The sequence below is a fragment of the Cyprinodon variegatus genome, unplaced genomic scaffold (assembly GCF_000732505.1).
Source record: "Cyprinodon variegatus isolate N-32 unplaced genomic scaffold, C_variegatus-1.0 Scaffold1002, whole genome shotgun sequence".
Taxonomy (NCBI): domain Eukaryota; kingdom Metazoa; phylum Chordata; class Actinopteri; order Cyprinodontiformes; family Cyprinodontidae; genus Cyprinodon; species Cyprinodon variegatus.
The window spans coordinates 145,179-157,853 of NW_015151455.1; the positions used below are offsets into that span (position 1 = coordinate 145,179).

Sequence of the window (12,675 nt, forward strand, 5' to 3'; positions counted from 1 at the left end):
AATATCATCTGATGAACATATACAGCACTTGCTCAATTTGATAGTTGGGAAAAAATATTGTAATATATAGTAATATAGCAATATCACGATAATATCGTATCGTGACCCAAGAATAGTGACATGTATCGTATCGTAACACCCATGCAAATACTCATCTACTGTAAGATAATCTCACTTGGTAAAAGTTCTTGTTTTGACACAACATATATGATGATTTCAATAATTCTTATCAAGTGCGATTGTCTTACTGCACAGGCAGATTATTGCACTTATTTTTTAGGCAATTTTTCTGAAAAGAAGATTAATAATATAATAGAATCTGCTCTTGATTAGTATATCAATCTGAAAAAAATTATCAAGAAGACTTTTTGACTATTTAAGATCATCAGACTTAGTTAGCTGGACTTTTTTGGACTGTGAGATATATAAATAAAGCCAAATATCTTACAAAAAGGTAAAAAAAAAACTTGTATAGCATAAAAATGAGGCATTATTTCATTATAAAGCAGGAGATGTAGAGAATGAAGTTCCAAAAGATATTTCCAATGCAAACATTACCTTAAGTTTAAGTAAGGAAAATAATGTGACTAATCAAATGATGCTTCTAATGATCTAAACATAAAAAACATCTTTGAAGAGCTGTTAAGCCTGAGAGATGAACATAAATGACAATAAAAAATATAATCAGGAAGCAATATAAAAGCAGTAAAGGGCTGTTCTTCCACTGACTCATCAGAATCTCTCCTGGTAGCCCTTTCTAATTCCTCCATCCATCGAGCTGCAGGTGAGCGGACTCTGAATAATGAATGGCCATTGGTAATGGGGTGCATTAGTCTCGTGCTCAAAGGTCATATAAATAGATTTGATACGTTGGGGCCTGCTGGGAGTCGCTCCTGCTCTGCTTGGATGACAGAAGCTGTGCAGAAACTGTGATCTTCTAGAGAGAGAAAAAAAAGGATGGATTCCCCTCTTAGACTCTCAGTAAACAGATCAGGCAAACTCAAAAACTTTATCCAGTAAGTTGACAATGAAGTTCTCTTTTTTTCTCTCTCTCTCTCTCATTTCTGTTTCCAGTCACACCCTTGTTTCACAACTTTCACGCTCTGAGATCTGATAATCTGAATGTGGGACCCTTGGACTTTGCAAGTAAGGCTTGTTTTTCTTTGTGGTTTGCCTTTCAGAAACCAGAATGTGACAGCCAGTACACCAGCACAAAGACAAAGAGAAAGAGTCATGTGAGCTTGCAGAAACATACTGCCAGCATAGAGAAAGGAGACCAAGAGACAGAGAGATTTTACAAAAAAAGAGGAAACATGTGAGAGGAAGATCAAGTGTTTCTACACCGGAGGACAGAACTGCATCGAACCCTGCAAACCACAGTAGCTAATAGCAGGAGAGAAGACCGGATCTCTACCAGCTTCCTGAGGAGCTGCACCTTCTGAGCTGAAGCACATGAGTTTATCAGACTGTATTAAGGTTTGCAGATACGTATCAATTCAGGAACCAGTTGCTTAGTAAGTGAGATCAAAAGGTTCAGAAAGCTGCAAGCTACATCCTGTTCAAGACTAGGTGCAAGTGTGGTACTCCACCCAAACTGTCAACAAGCCCCGATTCAAATCGAACCAGTGGGCTAAAAACAGAGCGGTTGCATGAACCGAGATGGAAACTTAAGAAGTGAGGGCACTGTGTGCAAATTGAAAGGAGAGGCTGTTGCCTTTAAATTATTTTCTTCCTCTCTAGAAACATAGTAAAGCAACAGATTTGTTTGTGCTTTATAGCAAAAAGAGCAGAAACTTCTGATAGATGGTTTAACACATCCTCATAACGTACAGATCTACAAACATTCTGCAGAGCTAATGCTCTGCTGTGCAAACACGAACCTGTTCCATCTTCCACATTTTCCACCTCCATCACTTCTGTGTTGATCCGACCTCTGAACACATAGAGAGGCCCGTTGATAGACTTGGTCCTCTTCGTGGACTTCTTTCCAGATACCCTTGGAGAGGGGACAACACTGCGGTTACACTCAGGGGAAACGTCCGCTGATGCCAGAACTATGCCGTACGAAGAAACAACTCCATGCACTATACTACTCCCCAAAAAATACAAACATTCAAGCAGATGCAGGGGTAGGAGCTTCATATGCATGGAGGTGCATATTTTGCTTGCATGGTAAATACAGAGAGTGCATTAATGCGGACATTTGCACGGATTTTTATTCATGTCTGGACGGGTCTGAACACTTTCTTGTTGTCTTCCAGTTTTCTGAATATCTCACCTGGACTTCCTTTTGCAGTAAACCAAAAGGTTGTCAAACAGAAAGAAGACTCGCTCCTGGATGTTGCCTGCTGAGATTTTGAGAAGATTTCCATGAAGGAGCAACTCCGTGCAGATATCTGTCAGGTTGGTTCCCTGCAGAAGAACAAATAAATAAATAAATGACTAATTTAAATAGAAGAACTGATCTGCAGTATAAACCTCACTGTCAGCAGCTGTGGTTTATTTCAGCGCGCCACAACACAGCTGCATGTGTCCAAAACCTAAAGAGTTCACAACCTCAACAGAACAATATGAAAATTAAACTTTGACACCCGCAGCAACTTGTTTTTGTTCTGTTGTGAATGATAGGAAAGGCTGAGCGCAGCTGTCCCTATTCAACTACATCGTTTGCTTCTTGTAGATAAAACCTTAACATCAGCTGTTCTATTTTCGGACATGTGCATTGCTGCTGGTAAGAAAAAAACAGAAGAAGAACTATTCTGGTATCTCAAAAACGGGTGTGATCAAATCATAATGATTAATTTGATTCTATTAAAAGGGGGAAGGCTCAACCAAAGCTGTTCCTTTTGAGTAGATCCTTGAAAAAGTAGCCAAACACCTGAAGCTTTCCAGCTGACCAGCTCTGACCAGCCTCCCAGTTGCTTCTGTTGATTCGGCTCTCATCTAAGAAGAAAAGCTTTTTTCCTACCTGAGTTGTGCATCTTACTATAAAGTTGTCACTTTTTGCTTTAGATAGCCTGTTAGATTACTTGACGGACATTTTTTGGAGCTTTGCCATTCTCAGCTCATTTTCAGAGGCTCTAACGCCTCAAAAGCTTGGGATAACTGATTTACAGTCTAACAACCTTTCAGACTTCTCCACAGCACTATTCCTGAACTGCCTAATGTGTTCTTGGTCTTCATAATGCTTTAGATTACAGCATTTACAAACATACCTTATAAAATTCAGAGAGCCCCTCAGCATTTAGATTTGATTATTGAGGCAACTGCAGAATGCATTTATTTATTCTGTGTAGGTGTATTTTTAAAGGGTCAATGCAAATCCATGCTGCCCTCTTCACATTTTAAATCTAAAATAAAATTATCCAGTTTGCAAAATTCATGGTTCTAAACAGTCTGATGGGAATACTTTAACAATCGAAGCAAAGCACTTTTCTTCCTCTCCCTAGATGTCCGTGTTTAAACATGCATGACATTTATGGAGTTATCTTTGTTCCATTTTTGTTGCAAGCAAAGATCATGATTTGTAAATAAGAATTTGCAAAAAATGAAAAAAGAACTCTTTAACAAAAATAAAAGACTTTGAAAGTAACTTTGCGGTTTTATACTAGCAGCGACATTTTTATCAATATAAGTATTGAAAAATCGCTTGGATTTGGCTTGAAGTTAAAAGAATTGTGATCTGTAATCACAATTTGAATAGAATGTGATTTACATAATACGCAAAAGAAAAATATTTATTTATATCAAATTATAGAAAACAGGAAAGGGAATCTTAAAACCATTTTGAATTAAAAAGTTTAACTTCTGGATTACATTTTTTTCCAGTTTTTTCATATTCAAATTTAATATTCCAACAACAATGGAACAAAAGAAATGGCAGCACCAAATTTTAAGAAGAACTAAAGTCTTCTCAGAACAATTAAGCAGAAATATATATCATATAATATATATTTATTCGGACCAGGGAGGTGCCCTTTTACTGCAGAAGGAAAAACTCTCTCAGTCAGCTGTGATCTATCTATTTAGACACTCTGCAGCGTTGCACCTTCACAGGATATGATTGTATCTCAGTATAAAAGCCTTTTCTGGTAAACTATCGAATAAACCACAACCTGTTAAGACAGTCTGTTGAAGGCAAGCCCAGAATCCTGTTACAATCACCATACCCACATCAGATGGTCGAAGGTAGATTGCTGTTAAACACATTCTAGCATGAAATCATTTTCATAAACATTATGAAAGAGCGACGTAGAAGATAAATAATCTTATTGAAAGTCAATAAATTAGGCTGTCAATCAGGATCAAAGAAGTTTCTGACTTCTCACTTGACCAGCTGCCTGCATAATGGTGTCTAATCATTTTTTTTTTATTATGTGGTTTGAACTGCAAAACCATTTGCTGTGATGGAAGAGAATTATTTTTAGAAAGTGATTTTCAGCGTTTTCAGCTGGGGACTGGAAATGGTTTTTCACACATAAAAACACAAGCAGTCGTTCATTAACATGTTCCCTCCAAAGTTGTGAATAATAAAACATCCTCTTGCAAAAGCAGAACGGTCGGCGAAACCAGAAGGCATTTATTCGAACGCAAAAAGGGGATCAGCTGAAAAACGTGTCGACACAAGGCTGCGAACGAATGAGATAATAAAGATAAAAGACTGCTCATTACTCATTGTTAAATGGTTCATTCGCCTCCAAATCATCTGGAACTAAACGCATCCATGTGTGGATCCCCCACACTCAGCCCTGGACTTGTTTCAGTCATCTTAACGGGGACCCCTGCCAGGATTCACCCCTTGCCCCTGTCACCTATGTTTAGCTAGACACGCTCTGAAGCCTCCATAATTCAATGCATTACCTTGTCTCTGATTTATGTTTCAGTTTTTCCAAGTTTAAAATTTCAATGAATATCTTACTTATTTCAAAAAGCTACTCAAACTCAGATCAGCACCACCAAACTAATAAAAAGAAACTGTTGTGGTTTGGTTGCATCTGCACAGAAACAAAATGCATGTCCCACATTCTGCAGACACGTCTTCAGCTGGGCAAGTTCAATGTATGTGGTTGGGTGTGAAGCTGCCTGTGTTTTCATGCATAGGGTATTCAAGTGCCAGTAATGCATCTGGGCCTGATTCGGCACGACTGGCGGCCTCTTCCATTAGGGCTGGAGGTGATCAGCCTCAGAGAGTGGCTGCAAAAGGGGAAAGAAGAGCGAGTTTAATGCAGTTAGGTCAGAGGCTGCAGGGTCGGCGTAAAGTGCCTCTCTAAAGTTCTGCTTTGTTGTTGAAAAGTAAACTAAATCTGAACATTTGGAGTCTACTAACTGCATAAACACAGCGTTATTGCTGTTTTAGCTAAATATAAGATTTATTCTGCATTACAACTAATAGTTCTAAATAAAAAGTCTTTGGTTTGGCAGAAACTTTTTCTACAAAGGAGTAAAATATTCATTTAGAGAAGCCGAAGAAGACTGCTGCTGACATAACATGCCCCTTTTTTCAAATGAATCATTCCCATCTGCATCAATACATTTCTGCGCCTCCTTTAGGTTGAAGGAGAGCACGAACCTTAAGCAATAACAGGAAGGCTAGATCAATCAACTTTAGACCAGGGGTAACCAATTAAAAATCAGTGGGGTCCAAATAAAGAAGATCAACAACCAGTAAAGGTCTGAAGACATTTGTAATTATAATCTCTTACTTTGAACAGAATTTAACACTGAAATAAAAGCCTGGTCCTGGATGCTTTGAAGGGCTTTACCATATTAACAGGAGAAGCGGCACAAGTGAAATTAGACACTGCCTTCGGACAACATGCGGTAATTTATAAATGTTTTAAATCAGGTTGGGTCCAGATCCAGACCGCTAATCTGTGACCTCTGCTTTAGACCTTTTCAACACACTTCTATGATGGAACATGTTGGATCTGGAAACATTGGGAGCCGTAAAGTAACCTCAACTGATTAAAGTTAGGATTTGCATTCTTACAGATCATAGAGAATGCCTTCTTTTTAATGTTGCTAGCCAGAGTGACCATGCTAATCTCCAACATGGGACTCTAAAGGCAATTAAAATGTCGACTACAATCTTTTAACATTTTAAATCAGCACAACCCTGTTTGAAAGAACCTCATCTCTCTAGCAAGCCTTGCAGGATGACGCATTTTTACAGATTATTTTGATCCTGAGTGTGTAAGAATGAGAGGAAGGGTGGTGATGGGCAGGAATGCAGTGTGGTCAGCAACAGAGGGATGTCCAAAGGTAGCACATATAAACCTCCTCAGACATGCAGGTTCTGCTTCTTAGGTCCCTTTTGATTGAGCAGTGAGCCTGTTGGCATCCCACTCAGCACCCTGTGTAGGTGGATTGTCCCCACTGGTGCCCTCTAAGACAAGGACTCTGTTGTGGTGAGTGAGGGAGGCGTAAAAAATGCACCGGACCCTTCACTGGTGTCTTTGGCCCCCTGCTCTAAAAGCAGTGCTTTGGTTGTTTAATTCTAAATCAGTAAACCTAGAGGACAGCTTAGTTTAGGTCTTTCAAACACATTCTTGTTGTGGTTTTATCACAGGGACCCTTTCGAATAGAGCCCCCTTTTCTGATTCCCTTCCACTCTAGGTGTTACAGGCCGTCATGACGGCTGCCTTCGCTCCTTCTCTCACCTCCCAGCCTTCGATGTGGGACTGCAGCTGTTCCAGAGCCTCCAGTTTCTCCATCTGCCTCTTGGTCTCATTGATGTTGGAGCAAACAGCCTTCATACCCTGCAGAGCCTCCTCCACAGCAGGGTAATCTGAATGCTTCTTAGGAGTCCTTTTAAGTAGTTCCTATATCATGGAAAGAGGAAGTTCATATAATTAAACTGTGGTATTTTCAAAAGGAGGTGAAAAAGAGAGGTTATCTAGATGCGTGACCTTTACTGTCTGGCGTTCCAAAGCTACGACCTACAGAGTAGGTAGATGTGTGCCCATCTAACTAAGTCTATAAATGACTCATGACCTGAACTCAAACATGTTTGTTCCGTTTTCAGATTTTCTGGGCAGACATATTGAGCAAAGCAAGTGTTCTTGTTGGGTAATGCTTGGTTCTGTAGCAGCTTTGGGACAGTACCTTCAGCAGCAGAGGGTACTTGCAGATCCTCTGAATTGGAGTGAGAAGGTAACCCTCCAGGGGAATGTCTGTGCTCTTCTTTCCTCCAAGCAGCATGCAGTGCTTCACAGGAAACAGAAGCAGAACGAGTTACAAAAATTATTGTTGAAGCAACAGAGCAAAGAGGTGAGAGAAGAAGAAGAAGAAGAGCCAGTGAGTCCGGCTCTGTTCACAGGATGTACATTGCTTCCTGTATCCTTTAAACAAATATGTGTCACAGCTGAGGAAGTTAAAACAAGTTAAAAAAAAAACAGCTGATTTAAAGTTGGCCTCTATCTCATGCCTCATGATGGCGACTGGTTACACTGGATTTTACTTAGGAGCATCAGAGTGAAGGGGTAGGAAAATTAAAAAAAACATGATCCGGTTTCTTTCACTTTACAACTATGTGCCACTTTGTTTTAATCGGTCACACCCAATCCCAGTAATCTCACTAGGCCAAGATACACTATGCAGAAATATAATCTACTTTGGTGCAAAGTCAGTTTTGATGTGTGCAAATCGATGCTCACTACTAACTAATTTGTGATGTAAGGCAGTAAGCAGCCACATCAGCGTACGCTATCAGTGCAGTCAGACACCAACACAACAAATAATGCAGACGTTCTGATAGCAGCATATCAGTGCAATCTAACAAATCTGAGAAGAAGGAGAAGGATAGTGAGGATGTGGACGAGGTCACGGCTCAGGAAAAGAGGTCAGCTTCAGAGGCCAGTCTTACAGTCTTCAGAACTCGGCGGCGAAGTTACTGACTCATACAAAACAGAAGGGCTCATATTACGCCGATTCTAAAAGTTCTTCATTGGCTCCCAGTCCCTTTTCGGTACCAGTTAAAATCCGGGTGCTAACTTTCAGGGCCTTTTTTACTGTCAGGCTCCCTCCTACATTAGAGACTTGTTGTATCCTTATACCCCCTCTCCTGAGGTCTCAGGACCAGATCCTGCTCATGGTCCCTCGTACTCGTTACAGGACCATGGGAGATCGCTCCTTTCAGGCGGTCGCTCCGGCGCTCTGGAACGATCTTCCGCTTTCCTTGCGCTTACTTGATTCTGTTGATGTTTTAAAGAGTGAACTGAAAACCTATTTGTTTAAAAAAGCATTATAATTCCCGTAGATTAAGGGTTGTTTTATGACCATGTCTTTTGTGATTGTAAATGTATTTTATTTGTATTTAAATGTTATGAAGCACCTCTATGTCTGTGAAAGGTTCTATATAAATAAAAATCACTTTCTTACAGAAAGAGATGGAGCTGTTTCATTAGCTTCTATAATGACTCATTATATTATATCTCAGTTTATATGTCTAGTTAAATAAAGAATAAGTAAATAAAACACACAAACACTACATATATCTTTGCAAAATCCACATGTACTTGAGTGAATATGTCATTTATTTAGGCTGATTAGTACACATAGGGTGCAGCAGCTGTCACACAGTGGGATATTCAATCTAAATAATAGTCTAAATAGTTGACTAAATATTTATCAGGTTATTTTTGGTCACAAGATGTTAAACATGTCTGTTCTTGATGCTGTGTCACAGTGCAATGAAACACTGCAGATTTGGAACCGCGATCAAAGCTTTCGCCCTGAAACTCCTGCAATCGGGTTCTTTTGTGAACGACGGCCCAAAGCAGCAGCGTATGCCGACCATTAGAGGCAGAGACGCTGCAGCTGGTTAATAGCAGCAAAGTTACATAGTATTAGATTGTTTAAAATGTTTTTTCTCTTTAAAAAAAAATCAGATCAGAACTTTGCAAACTAATTTTAAACCATATTTAGGCTTTGTATAAAGTCTGAATGAACAATCTTTTACAGTCAAGGTTCTCCTGACCCAAACCTTTGGTCAGAATACCAACATTTCTAACCATAGACATAATAGTAATAAAAAAATCACTAACAACCAATGTACATTTGGTTTAGTCTTTTTTCAAGTGATATTCTATCATCCTTAAATGTTTCATTATCATTTTTATTTTTTTATATTTCTCCGCATCATGCTGATCTGTGACCCAAATGGGGTCATAACCCAAACTCAGGGAATCAATGACTACCTTAATGTCGGACAAGGACTTCTACAACATCAGAAAGCCTAATATAAAGAATTTATCAGATTGGCACTTCTTTCTGTCTTTGCTACTGAATATGGCCAGTTTAATCAGGTATATGTGTCATTTCATCTTAATAAGGAGTCACTTATTTCAAACTGCCTTTAGGACATATCAACATAAGATTGTTGTTTTATGAGGCATTCTTACAAAGGAAAATGAGACTTTAAAACGGATGTTCCGGTTGATTTCAATGCCCCAGAACAGATTTGTACAGTTTTATTCATTTATTTATTTTTGTGTTAAACTATTTCTGCGCTTCCTGCCTGCGATTCTGCAGAAACTCCATAACAAGCATCAACAACTAATCGACTAATTCGCTTGATAAATTGCACATGCTTCTGATTCAACTAATGCTAAGTAATCAGTTTATATTTATCTATTCTGTTAAGCTTAAAACACAATATTAGGTAAATGTGGTATTTTGTGAAAGAATTTTTAACATTTTTAAGTTAATCATTGCCCTTGGTGATTTTATTTCTTTAATTCTGTAAGTCAGTGACACTGATCCTTTATCCAGTGAGAACTATTGAATATAAATGCTGATCAAGATATTTGTAAATCATTTCTGTTTAGACTTTATAAGTTCAACCTGTAAAAGGTGTCTTCTCTGTACTTTTTGGGATTAAATATCAGCCACACCTATAGGCACCTATTTTCGTCTGCACAACTTGCAAAACCCGATAAGAGGACAGTGCAGATTATTGTGTTGAACTAATCAATCTTGGGTTCCTCTAACACAGAGAGACACTTCCTGTCATTGAGTCACGTGAGCTGATCTGTTACCGACAACCATCTGGGTAAGGAGAAAGTTGTGTAATGAGCAGCTGAAACAGTCATCATCAAATTTTATGGTGTTTAAAGCATCATATTCAGTTTATGAAGCAGAGAAGTTGTTTTTAGCCCATGTCTTGTTGGTTCCAAATTAGCTATAAAGGTATTTAGAATACTTTATCAACCAGATATGCAGAAGTCCCATCAAAAACAAAAAGCAAACATACTAGCATTCGTTTAGCATGGCTCTATATAAAAGCCTTTTTAACAGGAGAAAGATTTGCAGATTGCAGCTCTATGGGTAGACAACAAAAGTGCAGCATCAGGAACATCACAGATCGGTGAGTGGAAATGCGGTCTGTTATTTTATTGCACTTAAAAGCTCCAGCATTTTCAGGCATCAGTGCATGACATTGATCTTGTATTAGGGAAGTGGACTCAGTCTCAATAAATTCCTTTTTTATGCCAGAAACAAAGCTTTGTCGATTTTTAATGGCTTGTTCAGACAGTTTTCGTCTTTTATTTCCCCTGCTATTTGCCAAACCTATGACCAATAACAGTGCCCCTTTCAAAAGTTCATAATGCCCCCTCTTCGAAGGGAGTAATTAAGCTCTGAAATGTAGCCTCGTCCCCAGAATCGATTCAAACTTTGGTCTTATTCACCAGCAGCAGCATGGTGACAGCACTGGTTTCATTTTGGCTTGTATTTAGATGGAAGCCAGCCTGTTAGTACATGCACACTATGAGATTGTGGGATGAGGAGAAAGATCAAAAGCAACCATGCAGATAAACCACTGAAGTGTTTTTCCAGTGGGAAGGAAGGCTGGAGATCACTTTGAAGCATTATGATCACATGGCAATTCTTTTCAAGTCTAAACAGAGCAGGAGAGGCTGAACCCAGAAGCGGAGCATCATTGATGTAAAAAAAAAAATAAAAAATGAAGCGTTTTTTAATTTTTCTACTATATTCATTTTCTTGTTTTAACGGCTTTTCCTTTCCTTCACCCTCAATCCTACCCCCGTTTTTACCCGTTTCCTTTTCTCTCTGATCTTTTTAGTATTTGTAATCCACCAGCCTGAAGCCAGAAGTCGCTCCGCTCATCCTTCTGACCTAATTTTCTTTAAACTTTACTTCTCGTGGCCAACAGTGCAATTACCTCTTCATTTTGAAGCGCAGTTTCAGAACAATCACAGTTGAAATAATCAATTAGCAACAAATTTTACAGAAAAATTCCAATCTTGACAAGTGGAAAAGAGCCACTGGTGACATTTTTTGTGAGTTATTCTTTTATTCTATAATACTAAAAAGATCCTTGACTTTTCACCGTACAGTTTTCTTTATCTTTGTGTTCTTTTTTTGTTGGCAGGATTCTGCCCCACAAAAAAGAAGCATATATTCAGTGTTAACAAAATGCAGATCTGATGAAATGTTTTGATACATAGCCAGATTTTAAGGAGTCTTTTTTTTAGGGGGGGGAGCATCTGTATCACACAGAACCCGACCGGTTCACAGCTGCAAACCTGGACCCACAGGAGCAAAAAGCGAACGGATGCAGCATTGCTGTTCCCAGTCCCCAGGATGGGAATAATGTCATGGAAGCAGCCCAGAGGGTGACAAACACGGGGGCTCAGATCTCATCGCCTATCCAGAAAAAGCCGCCAAAAGGCCACAGCTGGCTGATACAAGGATGGTTTCCCTGCTTGGGACCCCCCCGTTCAAGGGCCCCGGCGCCATTTTAAGTTCATTGTCCGGTGTCCAAAGGTTTGGGTGTCAAAACATGGAAGCAGCTGGCAGCGGAAGCACTACAAGTGTAACAATACACAAAAGTAACCTTGATGGCGGTTGCATCCTGTCCTGGCAGGAAGAGACCCCTGACCTCGTTATGGTTTCTGGCCCTTATTCAAGCCTTAACACGGAAATGGAGGCGATATAAGTGGAGAAAAAGAAGCAGAAACATGGAAAAAAGCCAGGATATGAAGCAAATGTAGGTCAAAGGAAAACAACAGTTGAATAAAAGAAGGAAACATTTATGAATATTATTCCAGAATGAGCGCCAACAGATCTTTTAAAACTCAGGATTTATATTTTCATATATAAGAAATAAATAAAAAATGATCATTCAAGTCAATAAATGCCTTACAAAAGTAAAACTGTACAATAATATGAAATATTTTCTCCATTTTCTGATGTTATGACCACAAATCTAAATGTATATTAATACTATTTTATGTGACAGACCTCCATAAAGTAGTTTGAGAAATTACTATCTTACTTCTTAACAAGTTTTACAAATAAAGATCTTAAACTGTCACTTACTTATCTTTACCTCAGTTGTGACATATTTCTAATTTAGCATGATAGTGTTGAGATTCAGGCCACACTCTGCAGGGGAGTGGCACCCTAGTGGTGAGGGCATTGCGCTTGGAATCCAGAGGTTCTGGGCTCGAGCCCCGCTACAGAAGACTGCCACTCTGGGTCCCTGAGCAAGACCCTTAACCCCACACTGCTCCCCACACAATGTCAGCTCACTGCTCCCCAAAGGGATGGGTTAAATTCAGAGAGTTCATTTCATTTCCTTGCTCTGCACTTGTGACAGTGTAATGACAATAAACATATACATATATATATATATATATATATATATATATA

At 39.1% G+C, this 12,675-nt stretch overlaps 1 protein-coding gene across 2 annotated transcripts in view; it reads right to left on the reverse strand.

Annotated features, from left to right (window-relative positions):
• The window catches only part of prex1 (phosphatidylinositol-3,4,5-trisphosphate-dependent Rac exchange factor 1), a 116,217-nt gene that overhangs the window by 69,617 nt on the left and 33,925 nt on the right, over positions 1–12,675 (reverse strand). For both annotated transcript variants that reach the window (XM_015399284.1, XM_015399283.1), the window contains exons 5-8: positions 7,105–7,206; positions 6,660–6,821; positions 2,279–2,412; positions 1,881–1,996 (exon numbers count right to left, since the gene is read on the reverse strand). In XM_015399284.1, coding sequence (XP_015254770.1) covers positions 1,881–1,996; positions 2,279–2,412; positions 6,660–6,821; positions 7,105–7,206 — 514 coding nt within the window. The remainder of the gene's footprint in view (positions 1–1,880; positions 1,997–2,278; positions 2,413–6,659; positions 6,822–7,104; positions 7,207–12,675) is intronic.